Source organism: Lagenorhynchus albirostris, chromosome 2 (genome assembly GCF_949774975.1).
Source record: "Lagenorhynchus albirostris chromosome 2, mLagAlb1.1, whole genome shotgun sequence".
In the NCBI taxonomy this organism is placed as follows: Eukaryota; Metazoa; Chordata; class Mammalia; order Artiodactyla; family Delphinidae; genus Lagenorhynchus; species Lagenorhynchus albirostris.
The window spans coordinates 110,560,948-110,588,063 of NC_083096.1; the positions used below are offsets into that span (position 1 = coordinate 110,560,948).

At 35.1% G+C, this 27,116-nt stretch overlaps 1 protein-coding gene across 4 annotated transcripts in view; it reads left to right on the forward strand.

Annotated features, from left to right (window-relative positions):
* Positions 1-4,083: 4,083 nt before the first annotated feature.
* The window catches only part of ODF2L (outer dense fiber of sperm tails 2 like), a 36,337-nt gene continuing 13,304 nt past the window's right edge, over positions 4,084-27,116 (forward strand). For 2 of the 4 annotated variants that reach the window (XM_060142502.1, XM_060142504.1), the window contains exons 1-10: positions 4,084-4,216; positions 10,804-10,976; positions 12,884-13,016; positions 13,715-13,840; positions 15,169-15,228; positions 15,356-15,427; positions 15,976-16,092; positions 20,520-20,705; positions 23,386-23,495; positions 24,548-24,683. In XM_060142502.1, the coding sequence (XP_059998485.1) occupies positions 10,864-10,976; positions 12,884-13,016; positions 13,715-13,840; positions 15,169-15,228; positions 15,356-15,427; positions 15,976-16,092; positions 20,520-20,705; positions 23,386-23,495; positions 24,548-24,683 (1,053 nt within the window). In that variant the 5' untranslated portion in view covers positions 4,084-4,216; positions 10,804-10,863. The remainder of the gene's footprint in view (positions 4,217-10,803; positions 10,977-12,883; positions 13,017-13,714; positions 13,841-15,168; positions 15,229-15,355; positions 15,428-15,975; positions 16,093-20,519; positions 20,706-23,385; positions 23,496-24,547; positions 24,684-27,116) is intronic. The other 2 variants (XM_060142503.1, XM_060142505.1) reach the window with 2 other exon arrangements.

Here is a 27,116-nt window from a genome sequence, read left to right on the forward strand (position 1 = left end):
AATACCATATACCTGGGGAAATTCTAGTGATTAGTGCCACCATCGAAGACTCGAAAAATGCAGGGTGATGATTCTCATCACACTAGCATTTAACCTACCATTTGGCCTGTGTAGAAGATGAATGGGTCGCCTAAGATGAATTGGTCTACATCCAGATGTAGTCTTTTTATTAGGTGAATAAGCACAATTCTTAACACCTAACGTTCAGATATCACTCTAAAAAATGTCTTTTATTCATCCTAATATGCATGAAACAACTGAAGTCATTCACTTTCATTTGGAAGTGAGAGAATGGGGGAGAATTTATTGCTTTATGTAAGGGCTTTGTTAATTCTTTAGCTCCCTGTCATAATTTAGTGTGCAGGAACAGTGATGATTTCCTCAACTTATGGGACATCACTTTTGTCTACTACATTTATGATATTGTGCTGATAGGACCTAATGATCAGGAAATAGCACATACCATAGATGCCTTGTGTAGTAAATTGTCTTTCCCATAGATTCTATGGACCTTGACACTATCCCATTCAGAGGTGGAGTGTTTTACTCTTTCCCTCAGATTTGGGCTGACTCTCTATTTTATTTTAGATAACAAAATGCAGCATAAGTGATTCTGTGTAACTTCTGTGGCCATAGAGCTGCAGCTTCTGCATTTGTTGCTTGGAACACTTACTCTTGGGATGAAGCTGCCATGAAAAAAGCTCAGTTCGGTCACATGGAGAACCAATAGATAGAATGGGAGAGGTCCTGGCCTCCTGAGTGAACCCACCAAGTCACCAGACATAAATAAAATCATCTTGGTTAGTCCAGCTTCAGCAGCAATCTGGTTTCAACTTGGTGAGAGACCCCAGCTATTGCCACATGAACCAAAAAAACCACCCAGCTGAACCCTGCCTGAACTTCTGAAAGAAGTTCAGAACAAATAAAACAGTTTTTGTTTCAATCCACTAAGTTCGATAAAATAAGAAAAGGAAACCAAAACATACTGGAAAGAACACATGCAATTCAGAGTGGGAAAATGACAATTCAGGGTTCTGCTACCTTACTAAAATTTCTTAGGCCCAGTGGTCTGGGATATATTAGGTTACCCCCTCAATATTAAAGTTGTTTCAACTTGCATCCCCTTGGATCACGATGTTGGCTAGGGTCACTTATACAGCTGCATTCAGGGAACAAGGCTGTGCCTTGAAAGTCAACTGGCTCACAGGTCTACCACCTCAGGTGAGTGGCTCAAACATCTGGGATCTGGATGGGTTTCCCTCTACAGCAGGGTAATTGGATTTCTTATATAGTACCTGGTTTCCAAGAGAGGAAAGCAGAACCTGCTAGGTCTCTCAAGGCCTAGGTCTGGATCTAGGTCTAGGATCACTTTCACTACATTCTATTGTTCAAATTCAAGAGGAGGGGAAACAGACTGCACTTGTGATTTGTGTACAGGGATGAGAAGAATTGTTTGTATGCCATTTTGGAAACAGTTTATTACACCACCAAACTTTTATAAATTGCTTTTTTATTTTGCTAAGTATTGCTATGCATCCTGTAACTTTTAACTTTTTATTTCATTGTTTGCAATTTTTACATTATAACATACATTTGTTCTCATGAAGAAGAAAAACACAATTTTCATGCAACACTGCATTGTTGCATCTTACATACAAATGTCCCACTAATGAGTTTAATGAGTTCAGGCACTTGATATTTTAAATGCTTTATATCAGAAGTTTGCACACCATGTCCTGTGGGCCAAATCTATCCTATTTTTCACTTATTTTTGTAAATAAAGTTTTACTGGAGCACAGGGACTTCCCTGGTGGCACAGTGGTCTTAACCACTGCCTGCTAATGCAGGGGACACGGGTTTGAGCCCCGGTCTGGGAAGATCCCACACACCATGGAGCAACTAAGTCCGTGTGCCACAACTATTGAGCCTGCGCTCTAGAGGCTGTGAGCCACAACTACTGAGGCAGCATGCCCTAAGTACTGAAGACCACACGCCTACAGCCCATGCTCCGCAACAAGAGAAGCCACTGCAATGAGAAGCCCACGCACTGCAACGGAGTAGCCCCCGCTCACGGCAACTAGAGAAAGCCCACACGCAGCAACGAAGACCCAGTGCAGCCAAAAATAAATAAATTTATTTTAACAAAAAGTTTTATTGGAGCACAGCCAAGCCATGTATTTATGTATCCTCTATGGCATCTTTTAAGCAACAGTGGCAGAGTTAAGTATGACAGAGGCTGTATAACCCACAGAATTTAAAATATTTAATGTGTGACCCTTTATAGAAAAAGTATGCTGGTCTCTGCTTTAAATTATGCAGAAATCCTTGGTGGAATGTTTCACAGGTGGTCAAGTGTTTAATGATACTTGGGGAAATTGGGGGTTTTGAATGCGCTGGAATGAACTGTTATTTTCCCATTTATGTAAAAATGGAATAAGGGGGGCTTCCCTGGTGGTGCAGTGGTTGCGAGTTCGCCTGCCGATGTAGGGGACACGGATTCTTGCCTCGGTCCGGGAAGATCCCACATGCCGCGGAGCCGCTAGGCCCGTGAGCCATGGCCGCTGAGCCTGCGCGTCTAGAGCCTGTGCTCCGCAACGGGAGAGGCCAGAGGCCCGTGTACCGCAAAAAAAACCCCAAAAACAAACAAAAAGAAAACAAAAAAAAAATGGAATAAGGGATCTTTCTATCCAAAATTCACTATCCAACGAGATTTTAGCAACAGATTAGATTTAGAGGATGAGGGATGCCATATTTACTTTACCTGGACAATTCAGTTAAATAAGTCAGTTTGAGAATCTTATGTAATCATTTTGAGATTTTGTGAATGTTTCCTCTTGAATGTCTTACACAGGTGGTAACTTATAATACCAATGCAATTTAATTAAAATAAGTATTTTTCTTAACAGCAGCCTAACATCTGTGTACAATTATTTTTCTAATTATGGCAAGTTAGCAAGGTTAGCTAGAATCCTAGCTTAGTGCTAGAAAAATCCCAAGAATTATGTTCCTTGCCCCCAACTCTACCTGTCCTCTTCCTCTTTTCTATTTTATTTTTGCAGATGAGAGGACTAGCCCAGAGAAGCTAGTTGACTTGCCGAAAGTTATGATCCATCAGTGAGAGAGTAGGTACGTATATCCGCAGTTCCCCGTGCTTATTAACATTTGCATATATGGAAGCTAATGTGTTGGGGAAGCTAATGTGTTTTTTCACACACACACACTGTATTTTATTTTTACAAGAGATAAATAAACTGGTTGGGGAACTTTTTGCTGGACAATCATAGCGCTGGGGGAGGGGGGCGGCGGGGGGGGAAGCATTGCTGGAATCATCAGTGGAAAATATTCTTTAGTGAAACCAATAAGACGTACGCCATGGTTAAACTGCTCAGTTGATAGTGGCTCTATTTGTGAACCTAATGTGATAGCCTACGATTTTGAACGTTAGGTTGAGGCATTAGATAACTTTTTTTTTTTAACTTTTCCAAATAGAATCTGGCCTTGTTCAGTTTATAAACCATACCAGCTGGCTGTAGCACAGATACAAATAATTTGTGACCTGAAAGATGCCTTCGAGATCACCGTCCGGTTCCCTCATTTAACAGGATAAAATAGGCCCAGGGAATGATCTCAGATAAACAGATTTTAGCTGTTTACATTTATAACGAGCTTTCTTCCAGTCGCGGTTGCCTTGGTTTTTTCAAATCTCCTCCTTTAAGTAGCAAAAGCAGGACACTTGCAAGCCAAGTGTCAGAAAATTTGGAATCCATCGGCCTTACTTCCCTTTCTGGTTGAACTCAGTTAAGATTTTTTTTAGTAACTACACACAAACGCTACCCTTCTCGGAAAACAAACGGTCGCGGGGTCGGGGGAGTTCACTGGGAGAACCAACAGAAAGACAAAGCTGCTCTCCCGGGCTCCGCCCCCTCACTCCTGCCAATAGCAGCAGACGCCGGCACTCGCTTTCCCGAGCTCGGCCAATTGGCTGCGCCGCTGCGAGCCCGACGGAAGGGGCGGGGCGACCGTTGCCAGAGAAGCCATTTGCTGGTTACCAACTCCGCTTTGTCCCGCTTGCACCTTGTTGGGCGTTCTGCCACCGGGAGCCGTTCTAGGAGTTCGCCTGCTTCCCGCGTCGAGTCCTTACCTTCCTAGCTTTCACCCGCTGCACTGCCCCCCGCGTCCCGCTCCGTTCTAGCCGACCCAGGGCTGGAGAACACAGGTATGCTCACGGGCGGCTTACACTAACGTTCGCCGAGCGTCAGCCTTGGCGGCCCTGGCGGACCCCTTTCACAGCGGAGCGGTGGCGGGCTGACGTCACGGCGACGTACTGACGTAGCGGTAGGGACGTCGGCGTGCTTTTGGAGGGGGAAGCAAGCTTCCTCGGCTTGCATGGCCGAGGCTTAGTTACCGCGGGCAGCTGTGGGGGCGGGGCGGTGGCCAAGGTGGGTCACGGAAGTGAGAGGCCCTCGCGTCCACCCAAAACTGAACTCAGCCGCTTTCTGATTACACCGTCCTCTCCCCCCAGACAGACAGTCTGGGCTTGGGAAAGGCAGCGAGGAAGTGTGTGGTCCCTGGGACAGCAGGGCATATCTTAGCCGAGGTGGGCTTGTGCAGGACGGAGCCCTGACCCGGCCGGCCCCGGGCACTGCATCGTTGCTTACCGAAATAGTGCTCTCTTACGTATACGGCTGGTTTTTAAATGCCCACCATATAATGTGCCAGACTCTGGTAAGCTCCGGGGCTCCTTAAGTAAAGAATACTCCAGGCCTCGGGGAAATAATTCGTTCTCCAGGGTCCTAGAGTGCAGCCTCAATTCCTTTAAATGTGTGGTTTGGGCAGGTCACTAACGTTACTGCCTTCAGCTTCCTTTTCTGTAAAATGAGGAGCATAAGTCACTTAAGAGTGGTTGTAATAAAAGAGATTAAGTTAACCAGTGCCAGGTTTTGAGTAGGTGGTCAGTAAGTGGTGCTTGTTTAGTGAGGAAACCATAGCCAGACTTTGGCTGGTGTTGGGATAAAGTCTATTGCAGAGACGAAGTTTCCCTATCATCTCACACATAGTAAGGTTTCAGGTGTTTTTGAATGAATGAGGTTCTTGGAGTAGTTTTAAGCACCACTTGGTTAGTTATGGTTAAAGGAATAGACTGCGGTAAGCCTGTCGGCTTTTAAAATGTGTTTGATACCTTTCTGTTTTAATAAGATTGTCATGGCAATGTTTGTCATGGCCCTTAACAGCCAGGTATCCATTTTTTGCTTCTCATTTTCTTCTAATTTCACAATTGATGTGTATTAATAGGATAGTTTTTGCATCTCAAACACCCAGAGGTATGAGAAAATGGCTTTGTTTATATTGCTACTAATCACTGCTTAGTTTGTGCAAGTGACTGAGACCCAAGTATCTGGATATAGCAATGAGGTTGACAGAACATCTATCCCCTTCGGCACAGTTCTGTTGGAAGTCAATAATTGTTCTCCTGGGCTCAGGTTTAATAGAACTCAGTCAATTTTTGACTACATTGAAAATGACTTGTAATAATAATGCAAAGAATAGATTTTGAAAGGATTGTTTTCAAGTTAAGAGTTGGTTCTATACAGATAACTCAGGCCTGCAAGTAATTTCAGGAATGGTGAATGACTCAGGACGATTTTTTTTTTTTTTAAGATGAAAAAAATTAAGGAGAAGGCCTGGTGGGAAAGCAGCCCCAACAGAGTGACCAAAGGGGTCCTAAATTAAACAAACAAAACTCCCCACCTGTAAGTGTTTCTACTTCATTCTGTTCAAACCTCATGACAGCTTTGGCTGGCAAAGCTTATTCTCATTTTGTAGGAGAGAGAACCAAAGGGCTATTGAAGCTAAGGGTTGTCTGTGTCAGGTGGCTCATAAGGACTGTGAACTGATGAATCTGGCCCAGTGTTCTTTCTTTTTAATATGCTGCCTCTGGGTCATCAGGAATGGTTAAATTATGTTCAGTCTATCTGTACTCTGAGAAGGAAGAAATAATACATACTTTTAAAAGATTTTCTTCAAACTGGTCTAAATTAATTTTTGTATTTAAAAGGATAAGTAATCATTTCCTGCAACTTAGATGTGGAGCAATCCATTCAGATGGTCATGGGTAAATGAGGGGTTACATTTGATCATTTCTTTCCTAACTGATCTCTTGCTATTCCTGTATTCTAATTCCTTCATTGTTTTTCTTTTTTTTCTTTTAAATCATCAGTGGCAACAACTTTTGATTTCTTCAAAAATTTTTGTTGGAAAAGAATGTTGGAATTTTATCTCTCTTGGGACGCTAATAACCTGATCACTGCTTCTCCTCTCATCTTCTCCATATGCCGAGTCCATTTTCCAAAACACCACTGTACTTACCTTTTATTTTATTTATTTATTTATTTATTTTTTTTGCGGTACGTGGGCCTCTCAATGTTGCGGCCTCTCCCGTTGCGGAGCACAGGCTCCGGACGCGCAGGCTCAGCGGCCATGGCTCATGGGCCCAGCCGCTCCGCGGCATGTGGGATCTTCCCGGACCGGGGCACGAACCCGCGTCCCCCGCATTGGCAGGCAGACCCTCAACCACTGCGGCACCAGGGAAACCCTGTACTTACCTTTTAAAGATGCACTTCTGATCTGTCATTCTCCTGCTTAAAATTATTTAATGGTCTGTCTTAAACTTTAGGAAAAAATTCAAGCTCTTGAGCTTGGTATACAGTGTCTACTTTCATGTGTCCAGTCTCATCTTTTGCCACGTGCCCTTTCAAATCATGTTCCGTCATGATTCCTTGTTCTTGCTGGTACTTTACCCTCTATCCGGAATGCCTGTTTTCTGTTCCCTTTTGCCAAGCTCAAACTTGTTCTGCTGGACTCTACTGAGGATCCATCTCTGGGAAGGATCCTGCCAGTTGCTTTTGCAGTACCTGATGAGTCCCCGTCATAGTCTTTAGAACACTGGATTTTAGTGGTCTGCTCACTGCTCTCTCTTTAGACTTGTAGTCTGTGCCTTCAAGGAGCTCAATCTTATTCATCCTTCATTTCCTGGTACAGAACAATTTTCTTTTTTTTTAATATAAACTGAATTTATAAGGGTGCTAAAACACTCTTATAAAAGGGAAGTTTGTATGTTACTTTCAGCTGTGTGGATTCTTATATTTATATTTCAGTACCTGATGGCTTTCATTCAAAACTGAGTTCCACCACTTTCTTACTTGTAATCTTGGTCAAGCTGTTTTCTAAAACTTGGTTTCTTCAATGAGTAGCCTTTAGATGATAATAGCAACAGTGTAGGTTTTTGGTCAGTGAATGCTGTTAATAAATGGCAGCATGTCATGCTGTCCTTTTGTTGAAGGGAAGGAAAATGTTTTATGTTTATCTGATAAAGGATGCTGACTATTTGGGGTTAGACAATGTTCTGAACATCTTTGGTCCCGTCTTCTGGATAATTGGGTTCTCTGTGGGGCTTCCTCTCAAAAGTGTTTCAGTTTGAACAATAAATTATTTGGTGACCCTAACTTGTATATTGGAACCTAACCTATGCCTCTCACTGATTAATTTTTGAGGGTAGATGGTGATGGGTGTATTTGCCCTCACAGATTTAGTAGCAAGTTTAAAGAAGAACTAAAATATTACCATTTATGGAGCAATTAAATTCTAAACTGTATGATTCTGAGAATATTATTAGATGTTTAGGATTCTTGGTGGGCTGGATCAGTCAGAGGAACATTTTGAGAAGGAGGGAGGACTTGGGCCTTGAAAGTATGTATGTATCCTTTATTTACAAATCAGTCACTCTTCCTGTCAATTTTTTTCCCCCGTATTATCCAATCTGCAACGCTTTTAATTTTAAATTCCTTTATTCATTGGACAGAAGCATTAGCTAATTACTTTTCAAAGTTAATCTCTCTATATCAGAAAATGTTTTTTCCAGTTTTGATAGCCTTTACTGATAAGTTCAGTTTTCCACTTCTGGTTATTTTTACTCTGCCTACTTCCAAATTTCGTATACCTTTTTTTTTTTCACTATGGAGTCCAAAAAGGCATACAGTTACTTCTCTAGTAAACTTTTGACTAGTGTTTAGTGTGGGAAATTAGCAACATTCCTGTATCTACTTGGTATTCTTTGCTGAATATTTCATAGTGAATTTTTCAGTATAAGCTGTGTGCTTTTGTTTGAACCCAGTGGGAGCTAGTTTTCCAAGGATTAGTGTTTGGCAAAACAAATTGAAATCTGCAAGATTCATATGCTAGTCTCTTTAGAGAGGTTAGTTTTGAATACATACTTGGAGCTGGTTAGTTTATGTAGAACAATCTAGGTGCTGCGGAAGGTCATGGACTGATCTTTCTTTTCTCTTACCATGGCCAGCATCATGGTCCCTGAACAGCCATCCCTCAAATGCTTGTTGCTGGCCAAAATGGAACATAGTTAAATGAGTGTAGCTGGATCAGCATAAACCCATGACCACACCTGGAAGAAGCTTTAAGTACATGCCTTTTGGGTAGGGGACTGATAAAGTCATTTCTGTATAGGAAATTTAATTCTTTAAACATTAAAAATATTTTAAATTGCTATTCTTTAGGGATTTGATCATTAAGTATGTGTGCAGAATATGTGTCTTTGTTTCACCACTAACAAGTTATACAAAAGTATATTACATTTGTAAATTGGCAGTTTATTCTACATAATTGAAAACATTTTCTTGTGAAATGTCTGCTTTTCCACTCAAGAATACATTTGGTCTCCCAAAATGATAGCATTTTTTATAAAGGCAGGATTTTTTTTGCTAAAGAAAATTATTACATTGTTCAGCACACATATGTTTTTGGTTAAAGTATGGTTACAACACAAAAATAGTGGAGTACCTTGGAACCTCTCAACAATATTTATCCTATATTCACTTCTAGATTGTGAGAATATGATAGTTGATAATTTCTATGCAAATATTTGAGACATACCCAGTTCTCTGTTTCACGTTTTGAGAAATCAGTAATGAAGATACATTTTAGAATGTTGGGCTAAAAGTCATTCTAAAAATCCCTATTTTTATAATATGTTAGTTTTATTTGTTTACCCTTTAAGATAAGATACAATTACTTACGTTGTATGATTTTATCATGTGACAAAACTTATAGAAAAATTATATAAATAGCTGCCAATAGCCCACAAAGCCAAGCAAGAACTAAAGTACTGATACCAAACTGAATCTTACCTCATAAAATGTTTTCAATAAATTGAAGATCTCTACCCTCTTACACTGATTTGTGAACTTTTATTTTAAATATATGAACTATTTTTCTTTTAATTATCCCAGAAAAGATAAGTAAAAAAGCAGCAGTCTTTATTCATCTTATTCATTAATTGCTCTAAGCCTTGAGTCCTCTCCTTGAAATATTGCTTAGCTTTTACAAGACTTACAGGTGCTGAGGATTCCAATAAACAAGACGTTCTTTTTTGAGATTCCATTGTACAGAGAGACGAATATTTAAACAAGTGAATGGACAAAAGATAAGTACCAAAACTGAGCAAATCAGATGATAATTTTCTTGATGGCAGTGACTTATCCAAGCATATTCTTCTTCACCTTTAGGTTTGGGTTTTCATTTGATTTTGTGTCCATATGTTTTAAATTTTTCTGGGCTACCAATAGCTCAAAATGTTATGTCCTAATAACAGATGCGTGTTTGCAGCATTCAGGTAGATCATCTTAGACTATATGTATCTTATTCAACATTTCCATTTTGACGTGAGTTTCTAGTATTGAAAAAATATGAGGATGCTTTTCACTGGCCTGTATCCTAAATATTTATCTTTCTGGTATACAGAACCTTTGGACAAAAAAAATAGATAAATTTTTACAGACATTTGAAAGGATTTCTGAATTGCTAATTAAATATAGTGAATAATTTTCAACCTTTAATTTCACGTCTACTTAAAATATTGAAAATTCTTGAACATATGTATTTTATGATACAGATAAATAAAAATAAATTACAAAAAGGTAAAATATCTCTGAAAAAATGCAGAAAACCTTAAATATGACATTTGATTTTGTATAAACAAAGTTAGGGAGACACATTTCCATATATTAGATTTGAAAAACTACAACCTTAATGATTGCCAGAGCACTAACTCATTACTTAAAATGGAATCGTTTTGAAGAAATTCATAAATATTCACATTTTAAAAATGACATCTCCAAGTTTGAGAGAAAACAATTAGATTATTTAGTAAAACTTAGAAGTAATGTCATCTGTCCATTCATTATCACCAAAGAATAACGTAGATTGAGCTTTTTTAAAAAATATGATTTATAGGAATAAATGAATTTAATATTGAAAAGTCTACTTTAAGAAAATAACTTCTTTGTAGCTATTGTTGCCAAATACTTTAAAAAGTATCTTAAATTTTTACTGTTACAGGCATGAATAACATACATTTCCTATTGGATAAATCTAATGCAACTGAGAATGATAGTTATTCTGTGGTTTTTATATCCATTTTCTAGTCCGATTGGATTAGGATATTATTATAATACTTCAAGAAATAGACTAATAGTAATTTCTACATTCTTGTGAGTATGTAGAAAATAGTGGGCCTTTTGGAAACTCTGTATGGAAGTTGGCAATTGTTGAATGATTATGCTATGCAATTTTGATACTATTTTGAATTAGTATCACAATGAGTAGCAGTTATAATTTCAAGTTTGTCTGTGAAATATTATTCTTTTACAGATCTTTAGGATTTTTATCTTATTGGGTAATAGCAGAAAAAAAGAATCTACTGAAATGATGTTTAATAATTAAAATATTTCCTAGATTTCAGCTTATGTGGAGAACTTGTTGTGGAAGCCACCTATAAATCCATTTACCGAATTTATGGAGAAGCCTACAAATGATGGAAGTCATTCAGAAGAACTCTTTTCCCATTTTAAAAGTATACCAGAGAAAGAACATTTACCACGGCATGCCAGTGAAAGTCATCTCAGCTGGTATTCTCAACAATAGCAGGGGATAGCTTAATTTTTTGATTTCAGGGTTTCATGTTTTGTCCATACTGTAAATTATTTGAATCAAATACAGCATTCTTTCAAGAATATCATCTAACAGTCTAGTAATTCATATTTATTTAATCTGATTACAGATGTACTCATTTAGCAGAATTTGCCTAGTTATTTTGGAATTTTAGTGAAAGCAATTAAAAATGAAAACCTTACCTATAAAAAAATTTGTAAAGTGTATATCTTTCTAACTAATGTAAATGAAAATATAAATACTATGAGATATTGGAAATATAGTTAATGAGTACTACTTCACTGTCATTTGGGATATTGCTATCTAACAAATAACTGTCATATTTTGCTTCTTTAGTATGGAGAGTGCACTTGTTATTTGTACGACTCATTGCTCCCCAAAATAAGTCTTAAAATACCATGCTTGTTGCTATGGATACTATAGTCCAACTTCTAGTTTAGCTTAAATGAAAATGATGTTTGGTCATATATAATCATTCTTGACTTTCTGTACATGGTTTTTAATAATGATAACTGTCTTTTGTAGCAACCATCTTCATTGGGCCCATCATTTTAAGACATCTTAAGTGGTGCTTAAGAATACAGTCTACTTCTTAGAGACATAGCCTCTAAGATGCCATTCATTGTTGCTGAGCCATTACATTATGTTCCATAAAAGAAAAAAGGTGTCAATTAAAGAAAGACACAATGCTTTCTTATGGCTTGGAATTTTATTTATAAATATTGAAAAAACTCCTTCAAACTTATACATAGATTTTTAGTCCAAATAACTCTGCACTTATATAAAAATAAAATGTGAATGAAATAAAGTAGGTAAGGTATTCTCAAAACTTCCTTATACTCAAAGCCCAACTCTTATGAGTTACTTTTTGACTCAGAGTTATCCTTGCTATTAAGAGTATTGGTGATATGTACTGGTATTTCTTAGGAGCATCTATAACTGAAATGAAATTTATTGGTGATGGGCTCTTACAATATACAGCAAGCCTACCTTGGGGTCTTGCTTCTAGAATGTTGCTAAACATTCCTACTTCAACAACTCCTCCAATCCCTCTCTATGACCCTTTGTTGTTACGGGTTAAAAAAGTGCTGTACCCCATCTCTGGGATGTTCTTCAAAACATTGGATGCTCATTCTGTAAGTTCCGGACCTGTACAGGAAAGACAGCTAAGGACTGCTTCCAGACTGACAGAGATTGTAAGAAGCGTCCCAATTTCGGGATGTAAAAATGTGAGCCCCCATACCCAAAGATGTATCTTACAGTGATACACAGTAATGTCTGTGTAAAACGTAATCAAGAAAGCAAATATTATCAGTTTTGTTTTGAATGATAATAATGTTTTATAAAGCCAAATGTGAAGGATTTTTAGATATTTGGAGAGGTTTAGTTTTTTGTGTTCCATTTGTTTAGCTTACACATTTCTCTGGAGGATTTTTTTTGTGAAAAACAATAAGTTTCAAGAAAGCATTTTGGAATAAGGTCTAGGAAGACAAATCTTTTGGCTTTGGAGTAAGGGAGAAGGAAGGGAAGAAAAAAAGACACGAACACATTCACACAAATCATTTTACAAACAGGAGAAGAGATGTTCAATAATTATCAAATAGCACAGGGATAATTGCTGTTGGTAGTCTTTGTGTTTTACATATCTTAACATTTTAAAAACTGTCTTTCCATGTATAGTTAAGTGTAGAAAAAATATGGAAGTACAGAAAAAATTCATTTTCAGTGAAAATTTACTGTTATATTTTGCAGAGCAATTTATGGAACTGTAGTATTTAATCATGCTATGCTCTGTTTGCATTAAAAGCATAACTAGTTTATGTAACAGCTTTAACTTAAAGTTTATTTGTGCATATCTAATTAGCCTAAAGCAGGACATCCTAATTGAGAAGACCAAATTGGAAGCAACATTTAAGGAAGCCGAGTTAGCAACTTGTTCTGTAGAATTACTTTTGCCAGTATTTAAGGACACCATTGAAGAGATTAGTTTTGAAAATGTGAGTACTTGCCTAGTGAATGTGTAATAAAATGAGAAGCTAGGATAATACTCAGAATTCATTAACTGAGGTCTCATATCTTGTAGTAGTTATGCTCACATACTGGTATTTGATATAAAAAATGCAGGTTTATTAGTGTTTTTCATTCCTGTGTCATTAATTGCAATTCTTTTCCTCAGAGATAATCTCAGGCATGTATTTGATGAGACGCTAAGCTAGAAAGTACCTTGGTGCTTGACTAGAAAGTACCTTGATGCTTGCCTTACCTGAGTTGAACTAGAGTCAACTTTTCTCAAGAGTGAATTTAAAATATTCTTCACTCTCACTCTTCACTTTCACTCTTGAGAGATGAAATATATTTTCTATAGTATTGTGTGGAATAGAAACCTCTATTCTAAAAGTTCAGTGTAATAAAGTTTGAGTTAAGGACAAAAAAATAGATTGTATTCTATTAGTTTTATTAAAATAAATGCCTGAAATACTGTAGGGTTTAAGCCCTTATTTTGATTTCATTTTACTTTAGAACCATGTAACATATACTATTTACTGCTGAAAAACCTGGCATATCTTACTACTTCTATGTGCAAAAGAATGATTTTATTACTAGGAAAAGTATTCTTTGATAATAGTAGTAGTATATTTTAGAGTGTCTTAATGCTATGTCTTAAAATGTGTATGTGCTTCTTATATTTTGTCAGACTGATCTTTCTGCATCCAATTTGAAGATTTCTAAACAGAAGGAAATATTAAGAAAAGAATTAGACTCTTTTAAAGATTTAAAACAAACTTTAGAACATCTTCTTAGAAAGACAGAACACCAACAGGTAAGAAATACTAAGCACTATTTTAATAGCGATATTTCTCGCTTGAAGGGTATATTATTTCTTGAAATTAAAATATTGGTATATTTGAAATGGAATTGATTTTTGAATTTTTGTTTGAAATGGCAATCATTAACCCCCACTTTCAATGTTTCATAAATACTTTTACATGAAAGCAGCATATTTTTATAGAAAATATATTTTTATTTTCAATCTCAAAAACTTTCATTATTTGTTATACTTCATTTCAATTGATTACAATAAAATACTCTTAGAATTTAAGCCCTTGTGTACATTGTATTTATACATTCATATATTCCTTTTTTAACAGTTTCACCGAGATATAATTCACATACCATACAGTTCACTGGTTTAAAGTATGCAATTCAGTGATTTTTAGTATATTCACAGAATTGTGTAGCCATCACCACTATCAACCTTAGAGCATTTTCATCACTACAAAAAGAAACCCATTGCTCTTTAGAATTTTACTTCCCATCCCCACTACCCCTCTTTAGCCCATTATCTACTTTTTCTCTGTGGATTTGCTGATTTCAGATATTCCATATAAATGAAGTCATACAGTATGTATGACCCTCAAAATGAATAAACATTTTTCGTTCTCATTTAAAATATCTACATGGAATTCTGTTATTGATTTGCTGTAATTTTTTTTTTTAATTTTTATTTTATTTATTTATTTTTGGCTGTGTTGGGTCTTCGTTTCTGTGCAAGGGCTTTCTCTAGTTGTGGCAAGCGGGGGCCACTCTTCATCGCGGTGCGCGGGCCTCTCACTATCGCGGCCTCTCTTGTTGTGGAGCACAGGCTCCAGACGCGCAGGCTCAGTAGTTGTGGCTCACGGGCCTAGTTGCTCCGCGGCACGTGGGATCTTCCCAGACCAGGGCTCGAACCCGTGTCCCCTGCATTGGCAGGCAGATTCTCAACCACTGCGCCACCAGGGAAGTCCCCTGCTGTAATTCTTTAAAACATTTCTTTTTGCTAGACTTTAGGCTGTTTATAATTTTTACCTGTTTACAATCAGCATTGTGAGCCTTCTTTGTATACAAGATTTTTATTTCATTGGCTTGTACTTTATGAGGCATTATTTAGAAATTAATTTAGTAAATTAATTGATTTCATAAATTATGGATTAAAAATTGATTTGGAACACTTAAGCAAAAATCTTTCTTATGGTTAACTTTTAAAAAAACTGAACTATGCATAGTAGTTGTCCATATTAATTTCTTAAGTGATGCTTATTCCATTTTCTACTTTTTTATGTAGAGAAATATAGTTTGGGAACACTGATTTACAACTTCTTTTTTCCACAGAGAGGGGACAGTTTCTCCAGCTTGTTAGATAAGCTAGCTGATAATGAAAGTGAAAACACTGTAAGTCTTTTTAGACTTGGTGTCTATTTTTCTGAAATTTTTTGTTTGTATGCTGGTTGGTTTTATAAAATTAGCCAACATTATCCAAGTTGTGATATTTCTAACTTTTACATTATATTTGCTGAAGAATCTTAAGACGAAGGTACTTGAAAAGGAGACCTATATCCAAGAACTTTCTTGTTTGTTTCAGAATGAAAAGGTAAGCAAATTTTGAGCTAATTCGTCAAATTTTCTTAATATTGACTCCCTCTTTCTCTTCTTTCCATCCTGGCCCCCATATCCTCATAAATACATATAGAAATATTTTTAGATTATTTGGACATTTTTACAAGTTTATGCATCAAATATAATATCTTAATTTTTTAGAGTTTTTTTTTCTTTTTAGATTTTTGTGGTATTTCAATCAGGGTACTTGGCCTAAGTCAGGGACCTATGTATAAATATATATTTCAATTTTAGTATAAATTAAGGAATTTCTGTGTTTGTAGGAGCATTTTAGACATACCCATAATTTTACTTAGAAGGATAGACAGGAACTTTTAAAAAGAGATAATTAGGAGTTATTAAATAAAAAAGGGGAGGAGAAAACATCCCCCTGGTTTTATATAAAATCCATTTGTAATTGGGGAAGTGTTGTACTTTGCTCTTTAGCAACTTTTTAGATCATGTCTTAGTACGGTAAAGTTTAATATTGTGAAAAAATACATCAAATAACACATTTTTGCTTTGTTTTGTTTTCTCTTGTAGGCAAATGCTTTGAAAGCAAGCCGTTTGTCACAATCAGTAAAAGTAGTACATGAACGACTACAGTTCCAAATTCATAAAAAGGAAGCAGAGAATGATAAATTAAAAGAACACATAAAGGTTGTAAATATTCACCCATATTTATAGTTTAATTGATAAAACTAATGGACAACAATAAAGTCTTTGCTTAATTCTGGAATTTAGTGGTTTTGAAAGAATCCAATTTTAAGTGTTGGCCATGGGAAATACATATTTGAGGTAAATCTTAAGATTTCTGGTCTGTCTAAAGATTTGGCTCCAAATACCAATATAAAAAAAAGAAAAATGCTGTGACTTTTTAGTACCAATCTGGGAAGGATTTATAAAGTTCTAATTACTTTAAAAATCTCTCCTATTATCAGTTAATTTATATAAACTTGGAAAATTAATTTGGAAATTTGTTAAATATAAAAGAGAAAATTAAAATACTGAAACCATTAATATTTGGTATATAGTATTTAGTCTTTTATGCATCTATACATATACATACATACTCTCACCCATATTTAGTAAGCAGACAGTATACTAATGGTAATAATGTTACGATCAGTTAACCTTGCCTTGGTGTTTAGATAATTGAGTAACCTCCTTGTTACACAGTTTAGCAGGATAATTAAGAGGAATTTTCTGGTTTAAACTGAGCAGTTTAAATATTCTTGTGGAAGTCTCACAAGATGAGATGAGATGAGAGTTTGAGGTTGAGATGAGAGTTTGAGGTTGCTGTGGTATGACACAAGCTAACTGGATCTACTGTCCTTATTTTTGTCAACGGAAAAGCAGTGTTCTCGCTTTTGGAAGAAGTGTGTAAAGACAAACCTCACTGAGCGTGAGGACTTCTGTGTTAATAAATTTCTGTTTGCTTTTATCCTCCTGAATCATGGCAGATTTCTGCAGTTTCAAGACTGCATATGGGGGGGTTGTTTATTTTTTCTTCAATGGCAAAAAGCTTTTGCCCATCAAAGGGACATTAAGCAGGCTTATGTGGGATATAAATTTTGTCTTTTGTCTGCCTACAGGTGCTTTTAAGCACTTTCCCTCAAAGATTCCCTGTGTTTTTTGCATCGGTGTCCTAGGGCACTGCAGATGAACTAGAGTTGGAATTGCCTTGCTCTGTCATGGTAAATACAAGAGAATACATGTAATTTAACATCTCAGATCATATACTTCAGTTTATCTTACTTACACAATTTTTAATTTTGTCCTCAAATAGAAGTTGGGGAAGTTCTTGAAAATACTTTCTTCAGTTTAAAAATAAAATATTAAATAACTTTTTAAAGTTAAGTTTAACAGTTCCTTTTTAGATAATTAGGAGAGTGAATATAAGGCTAAAATCCTAAGTTTTGCCATGATATTCACCCGTCTAATACTTTGAGTTCACATCCCCTTACAAAATGCTACTGTTTAGAAATGATTAGAAGAAGTTGCGTTAGGTCATGGATTTTTTTACATTCCTTCTAACACACAGTTTTGGAATTTATTTAGGTTTAACAAGTTTTTTTTTTCTTTAAGACTACAAACACAATGAACGAACTCAGTTTAGCAATATAAATTTCATTTTTTTAGTATTGTTGATGACTCAAAAATTGTATTGGGTCTTTTAAAATTTTTAATTACATTATAATTCTCTGAGAACTACCCCAAAGGTACTTTTAACTCATTTTTCTTCCTAGATCTTTAAACTATAGTAATTAGAGTTAGAATATTTTCACATTTTAGAAGAGACAGAGGATAATTATCTTTATAATATGCTGCAAATATAATTCTTAGGAAATAGGAAAAGGCAAATAGTTGACTCTAAATATACGTCCATTCATTTGGCAAATGACTGTGAAGGGGTTATTTTGAAACTATAAAAATAATTTGATAGTTTCAGCACACTTCCTAATAGTGTTCAGGCATGGGATTTGATAAATCTAGTGGGAAAGTCTTTACTGGAACCTTATTCAAAAAAATTTATTTCACCTTTAGTGATAAAGGTTTTTTAACTGACAGCGTAGCTGTTATTCATGATGTGATGATGACACCCTGTGGTTTTTTAGAGGAATGACAGCTGTATTTCTTGGGTTGGTGGAGAGCGTTCTTCTCTTCTCTTAAGTAGACTTTTCATACTTATTTAAAATGTTTTCCCCAACTACGTATTAAAACGTTTTGTGGGATTTTTTAGTTTAGATAGATTTTTAAAGACAATTTAGGAATGTTTTGCTTCTTCTCTTAGTCTACCAAGTTACTTTTCAAAGAGATCAAGTCTTTAGATCTTGTTTAAGATGTACTTCTTTTTTTTTAAATTTAATTTAATTTTTTAACATCTTTATTGGAGTATAATTGCTTTACAATGCTGTGTTAGTTTCTGCTTTATAACAAAGTGAATCAGCTATACATATACATGTATCCCCATATCTCCTCCCTTTTGCGTCTCCCTCCCACCCTCCCTATCCCACCTCTAGGTGGTCACAAAGCACTGAGCTGATCTCCCTGTGCTATGCGGCTGCTTCCCACTAGCTATTTTACATTTGGTAGTGTATATATGCCTATGCCACTCTCTCACTTCGTCCCAGCTTACCCTTCTCCCTCCCCGTGTCCTCAAGTCCATTCTCTACATCTGCATCTTTATTCCTGTCCTGCCCCTAGGTTCTTCAGAACCTTTTTTTTTAGATTCCATGTATATGTGTTAGCATATGGTATTTGTTTTTCTCTTTCTGACTTACTTCACTCTGTAGGACAGACTCTAGGTCCATCCACCTCACTACAAATAACTCAATTTTGTTTCTATTTATGGTTGAGTAATATTCCATTGTATATATGCGCCACATCTTCTTTATCCATTCATCTGTCGATGGACACTTAGGTTGCTTCCATGTCCTGGGTATTGTAAATACTGCTGCAGTGAACACTGGGGTACATGTATCTTTTCGAATTATGGTGTTCGCAGGGCATATGCCCAGTAGTGGGATTGCTGGGTCATATGGTAGTTCTATTTTTAGTTTTTTACGGAACCTTCATACTGTTCTCCATAGTGGGTGTATCAATTTACATTCCCACCAACAGTGCAAGAGGGTTCCCTTTTCTCCACACCCTCTCCAGATTTATTGTTTGTAGATTTTTTTTTTTTTTTTTTGGCGGTACGCGGGCCTCTCACTGTTGTGGCCTCTCCCATTGCGGAGCACAGGCTCCGGACGCGCAGGCTCAGCGGCCATGGCTCACGGGCCCAGCTGCTCAGCAGCATGTGGGATCTTCCTGGACTGGGGCACGAACCCGTGTCCCCTGCATCGGCAGGCGGACTCTCAACCACTGCGCCACCAGGGAAGCCCTATTGTTTGTAGATTTTTTGATGATGGCCATTCTGACTGGTGTGAGATGATATTTCATTGTAGTTTTGATTTGCATGTACTTCTTAATCTCAATTTTAGTGGAAATTAAGCATACTTTTTGTTGATCAAAAAGTAGAAAAGCTCCATCTTTTACTGTCCTTTAATTTTTTTTTATTAAAATGTCCAAGGAATGGAAGACTAAAACTTAAATTCTGTAATAATTTTACATTCTTTTCAGAATTACACAACTTTCAAAAAATGTTAAGGCATTAAAATCTTAAGTCTTTAAATTCTTAGATAGTTAGTACTCAAATACTTTTAAATAGAAAGTCTTAAGGTAATTTGAAGTGAAAACATGAGAGTTATCACACTAAATCATCTTTCACCCAACCTAATGTTCTGTGTCTGGTTATAGCCTCAAGAAATACGTAAGGAAACAGTTATGTCAATTAACACTATCAAATTCAATGGATAGAAACATGCCCTCAAATATCTTTTTACCCTTTTTTTAATCCTAACTTTTTTATCCCAACTCTTATTGAACCCTGTGTAGTTTTAGAATAATAACTTCCACAAACTTACTACTTATTAGGCAAAGTAGTACTTTTATTGTCCTTGATGTAACTCTTTCAAATGTCAAAGCATGCTCCTTAATTCTAGTAAATTAAAATTTGGTAAATAAGTTTATGTTTATCTCATCTATACTCTTCATGATCTATAGATTTTGATCATATATCCTTTAAGCATTTATTATTTTAACTAAAGAGTCCTAATATATTTGGGGAGCTACTGATTCCTTTGAGCTTTTTGTACCTGTTGTTTGAATTGTCTCCAGCTAAATTATGTTTTTTCGATTTGCAGTAACTAGTACTATGTATAATCTAGATGGGAAATTTTTAAAAATTCTAGTTAATCAAAAAAGTTTTAAGGAAATTAGTGTTTTTACTGTAATCACCAATATTAATATCTTTAGTAAGAGTAATATTAGTTTTATATAGGTTTATACATTTTAAATTTGCATTCTATAACTGGTTACAAATAAACATTGGTGAAATCACCTTTCTTCACTGTTTTGCTTTTTATTAATCTTATGATTAATCTTTTTGATAAATCCTGTGTGGAAGATTTTACATATTTTCACAATATTTATGTAAACGTTGGCATTCTAAAATAATTTAATTACTGCTGATGTTTTTTTAGAGCTTAGAAACCAAAATATCAGAATGGAACTTGCAATTGAAAAAGAGTATGCATGAGGCTGTAACGATGAAAGAATCAAGTAGGCAAAAAGCTATAGCTCTAAAAAAGGCATCTAAAATTTACAAACAAAGAATTAAACATTTTACTGGAGACGTGGAAAATCTTACTTCCCAAATTAGAGAGCAGGTAAGTTATATACATTCTTCCTTAAAGAATTGTTTTATGTACTTAGTTTATGTAGTTAACCTCATAATGCTTAATATAATAATTTTGTTAGAAAAACTTTACTCATACATTTTTGCTTTAGCCTTCATTTTGAAAGATTACGTAAAATGACAGATTTGCATATTGAATTATATCAGCATTTCCTTGGGGCTTTATTTAAAGGATATGTTAAGTCCCAAAGCATCTGTGGTCAACTAAGGGTAACACCACTTCAGTGCTAATAGCATATTAACATTGAATTAAAGCACATTAACATAATATTAAAGGCTCTGAGAAGGCCTTCAGAAAACATGAAGCAGTGCCAAGGAGGGTATTGAATTCAGAGTTTTCCACCACTTATTTAACCACAGAACTCTTGTTCTACCCACAAAGCAACTCTTGGAACTGGTTCTGAGGAATACCAGATTGGGAAATGCTGATTTATGTTATTAGACCGTATGACTTTATTCAGTAATTCACTTCACTTAAACTCCGTAATGCATTTAAAACCATTTGCTGACGTAAACCCACCATGTGAAAGTTATCTTTGGGTGTATTAACAAAGTTGAAAAATGGACTTAGCGTTTTGTTGTTTTTGATGAATTATATTTATTCAATTACCAGTTAATAAAATATTTACTCTTTTTAATGTCTCACTGGTATCCTACCTCTTAAGAACTTACGCTGTGCCTTGTAGAATTATCAGAGGCTTTTAGAAATGAAAACAGACTTGCATAAATGCTTGTATAAACAAGACAACCTAATATTTTATAAGCTCAACTGTTAACATTTTAAAACTCTTAATATTTAAACTACATTCAGAAGAATTTAATTAGATGAAAGAATTGAGCATTAAGTGCAAAATCTATAAGGCTGTAGGCCTAGTTGAATGCCTGAAAATATTCTTGAGTGGTAAAAACTAATTGAGTCATTAACATTCTTGGGATTTTCCTGTTTAACTAGCACCATGTCACCCATGCCCCAGATCATAGTATAGGAAGACTTCTCCATTTGTTAACCTTGTGACTTTGGGTAAGCTTCTTAACCTCTCTAAGCTTCAGTTTCCTTATTGATAAAATAGGGGATAATAATACTGCCTGTCTCATATGATTGTAAGGAGGAATAAAGGAGAAAATATATGTCAAAGCACAGTGCCTGGCCAGACTACATTTTTGCCATATTGGCCTCCTTTCTATTCCTCTAATGCATGGAGTGTGTTTGTTTCATTGTTTTGTGCTGTTGCCTGTGGCTGTAATGTTCTTCTCAGGCTCAATAATAGCTGATTCTTTTAAAAATCATTCTGGTATCTTTTTACTTGACATCTCTTCAGAGGGGCCTTCCTTGACTACTCCTTTAGAAGTAGTCCCACAACAATTAATTGCATCAAGGTCTTAAATTTTCTTCTTAGCCCTTATTTTATAGGTAAAATTTCTAAATATCTTAATTTATATTCTAATATAATTGTCCAACTTACACTTTATAATGCATATTAATATTCATTTACATACAATATAAAAACAGAAAACTAGTCTTTTTTTAATATATTAAAAATATTGCTTTAAAAATATAAACAAAAAATGTCTTGCACATAATAAATGCTGAATAAATACTTGTTCAGTGAGTGCATAAATGATGGAAGGAAAGAAGGAAACACCCAATAAATGTTAACTGTTCATATCACTACTTCTGAGTTCTGATTAATAATTATTGGCACTGTTGTCATTCTAGTGAATTTGTTTTTCTGTAGACTGTAGAGAAGGGGTACAATGGCTACAGATCTCTAGGTGGATTTGTAAAGAGTAGATTCATTTGACAGTTATTTATTGAGAATCTGCTTTATGCCAGGCACTGTTCAAGACCCTAGTAATGAACAAAACAGACAAAAATTTCTACCTCTGGTAGCTCACATTCAAAGTGGGTAACCAACCACTACCACTCTTACTTTCTTGCTGACAGTACTAGTGTTTGAAAGCCAGTGGGGTGACTCTACAAAACAGCTTGGCATAGAACTACCATGTGAACCAGCAATTTCATTCCTGGGTATTTATCTGAAAAAAACTGAAAACACTAATTCAGAAAGATATATGCACCCTAATGTTCATAGCAGCATTATTTATAATTACCAAGATATGGAAGCAACCTAAGTGTCCATCAACAGATGAATGGATAGAGAAGATGTGGGGTGTGTGTGTGTGTGTACACACACACACACACACACACACACACACACACACGGGTGACTATTACTCAGCCATAAAAAAAAATGAAGTTTTGCCATTTGCAACAACATGGATAGACTTGGAGGGTATTATGCTACATGAAATAAGTCCAACAGAGAAAGACAAATAAGAGTTCAGTAAATATAAAGGGAATTATCTTCAGTAATTATGAAACATTTTTTGAAAATAGTTCCATCAACATCCTTAATATGTTAAGTTGGAACTGCCACTATGTGCATATAAAGTAATAGTATTATCAAGTCATTATTAAAATTTACTTTAAAGTTTTCCTGTGTTCAGATTTGTACACTGAAATTTTCTGTAACAAAAGTTCCATACTTTATAGGATGAGTGTTTCCTTGTTTATAATGTATTTATTTTTAGGACCCTGGACAAAACCAGTGTTATGAAATTACAAGATGAGTACTTTATGTATGTTTTAGGAAGCCAAGTTGTCTGAAATAGTTTCAGCTTCCAACGTCTGGAAAAGTCATTATGAGAAAATTGCAATAGAAAAAACTGAATTGGAAGTTCAGATCGAAACAATGAAAAAGTAAGAAAAAAAATTTAGAGCCTTTTTACTGTTTCGTAAGAAGTGTTTTCTGTTCTTTCCAACTTGAGTAATTTGTATTTTGGTTCTTATGGATTACATGTGGTAAAGCTGTTTTCTATATGATTGGCTATTTTTGCCATTTATAATTAATAAACTTTTCTTAGTCTACTTTAAAAATACAATAAATATGATTACCCATTAAAACTGCATTGGTGTTCACAAATTATTGTTCCTTAAAGTGTCTTACATGCATAACAAAGAAAAATAAAAAATGCACATATTTTATAAATATATGTATTTACATATATTTATATATAATATATTTATATATGTAGTATAATATATTTTTTATATATAAGCAGATTTTTTAAAATGTTTTTAACAGCAATATCAGCAATGACAGCAAGTTTTTAAATTATTTTATTTTATTTTTTTGGTTGCACTGGGTCTTAGTTGTGGTGGGTGGGCCTTTTAGTTGCAGCATGCACGTGGGATCTAGTTCCCTGACCAGGGATCGACCCCGGGCCCCCTGCATTGGGAGCATGGAGTCTTAACCACTGTGCCACCAGGGAAGTAAAAATACATATATTCTATACTTTGTAATTTATTATTAAGCTAACAATAAATAACTATATATTTGTTTTTGAATGTTTTACTTTCTGTATATTTTCTTCAGTTTTATCATTGAAAACTAGTGTATATGATTTGCTTCTAAAGATTATTTATTGCCTCACTTGATCCTTTTATTTAACCTTTTCCCTGAAATTGTGTGTATGTGTGTGCACATGTATGAATGATAGAAAGACAGACCTACCTGTGGATCATAGTTTAGATGTTCTACTGACTAGCGAAGAGAATGTTGTGTAATTTTTCATTGGCGTCATCAATGGGTAATTATTTCTATTCAGTTACTCAGTAGTAGTAACCTTATATATAGATTACGGCTTCCTATTTCCTTTGCTGTATGAGTTCTAGTAACTTTTGAAACTACCCTACAAAAATAATTTCAGAAACACACTGTTTGAATGAAAATTTCTATGACTTTTATAAAGGCAAATTATTCATCTTTTGGAAGACCTGAAGAAAATGGAAGACCATGGAAAAAATTCATGCGAAGAAATTCTTAGAAAACTTCACTCAATTGAATATGAAAATGAAACTCTGAATCTTGAGAATACAAAATTAAAGGTACTATGTGTATGTGTTTATGTATATATATATAGTATAATGACAACTTAGTCTACTTAGTAGAAGTAACTTGAAATAACAGCAGGTTTAGAGTAGTGCTCTTGTATCATTTTTTTCCTTTATGTTTCTCAAGAGTTTTAGAATATCATTATAATAAGTAACTTCTAAAACTATATCTATGTATTTGTATGTACACATATATGCACACATACTTATATAGAGATATTTAGATGTTTATAGTTGTATATACAAATACATGTAAAGGTTGTTTTCAGCAGTACTAAGATTTATGAAGTTGAATAACTATCTCTTTGTCTCAACCTAAAAAAGTTTATTTACTCTCCAATTTAGCAGTTAGGCGAATCATCCAAAATTACATTAACTTTAATGCATAAGATTATTTCTAGGTGTCACGGTTACAATAGGATATAGCTTCAGGCGTGGTCCGTTTGAAACCAGAAAGTATGTTCTTGGCTGCTTCATAACCGGAAAGAATTTTCCAACTTAGTCAAATCCAAGGGATGATTGGTTTTTGTGTGTACCCAGAGTAAAGATGGGGAAGAAGCTTTTATACATTCTGAGGAAAAGGGTATTTGAGTTCCTAGTCATAGATACATGTAACCTGATGAGACTTGACTAAAGATGATGGCATCATTTTCAGTTCCTTAATACTGTTTTTGGAGGACAGTAAACAGAAGACAGAAAAGAATCTGTTTAATGGAAAAGAAGGCCAGAATTGGCAGTTCAAAACCAGTATGGCATCGGAGAACCTAGCTACTTTTTAGCTCTCTACTCTGCCATTCAAATGGCTGATGGGGCTCCATCCATTATAGCCAAGATTCAAATAACAGGATGGAGGGAAACAAAAGAAGAATTATCTCCCCCTTTTTCCCCATCTTCTCCTCTTTAGAGAGACTTCCTGAAAGTTCCATACCAGTCGACTCTTCTCCTTATTTAGGTATATGACCCCACCTAGTTACAGGGGAGACTAGAGAATGTAGCCTTCTAGTTATCCTGAACTCTAGCCAAATACGAATACTTCTTATTTCCTGCAACTTGTTTATGTTTTCCTCTATTCCTGTAGTTTTACTGTTCTTACAGTTTGGAATGCGTTTTTTCTCAGTATATAAATCCTGCCTTTCCTTTAAAGTTCAGTTTAAATGCTGCTTCCTCCCAAAGTCTTCTCAATTAGGATGAATCTTTCCTCATAAACTCCCATCTTTGTATGCACAGGATAATCAGGGGAGGTGTGACATATAGTTAGCTCTTATTCAATATTTATTGAATTAATTCTTTAAACATTTTATTCTAGAAGAGGAAGCAATTTTATTTATTATGTTTATTTTCTTAATTTCCTTGATATCCTTCAGAGAGGGGATTAGAAGGATATTTCATTAATTTTAAGTCTGGTTTTTAATTACATGGTAATGGAATTAATTTTAAATTACATATAAAAATCACTGAGTTAAAGCTTATATATTATATTCTATAAATAATTCAAAAACATGTATTTTTAACTCTCTGAATTTTGTTTAAGGAAAAACATCTAGGTATATTTGGCATATGTTATGCACAATGTAAAATTGTCTAGATGTTGTATTTTGTTACTTTCAATTATTTTAGAATAATTTTAGATTTTAGTTTCAAATGAAGAAGATACTAGCTGATACTGTTTCTAGGACCCCAGTGACCTCCTCTATTAAAACAACAAAAGTTATTTGGAAGGTTACAAAGTTCTATTTGTTCATTATAGAAAGTTTGAAAAACAGAAAAGCACAAAAGGAAAAATTTAAAAATCACCTATAATCTCACAACTGAAAAATAAGTAAAGTTACTCTTTTAGCATATATATATAATTTGGGGGATTGTGAACTACTTCCAGTTTTGGGTTGTTTTTTTTTTGCTATTATAATATAAATAAAAATGTGGATACGTTTAGTCTTTTTGCATATATATTCTCTTAGGATAAATTTCTGCAAGTGGAATCATATGGTCAAAAGGAAGACCCATTCTTAATGTTAGTTTTATATATTTCCAGGTCAGTAAATGGGTCCCTATACTTTTTCCAGTACTAGGCAATTTTAAAACAAATCTCTCCAAATTTGATAAGTGATCTTATCTAGTTTTGGGGATTTAAATACCATCTATATCCTGGGGGTTCTCAAATTTATATATCTAGCCTAGACCTTGCCTCTGAATTCCAGACATGTATTCTACTGCTTACTTGAAATCTCCACTTGGATATTTCATAGGTGTCTCAAAGTTATCATGTCCAAAATAGAGTTCCTATATTCCCCAATATGGTTCATCCTACAGTTTTCCTTGTCTCAATTAATGGCAGTCATCCTTTCTGTTACTTGACTCCTTTCTCTCACACCTGCTTCCAGTTTGTCAGCAGATCTACTTCAAATATATCCAGAATTTGACCACTTC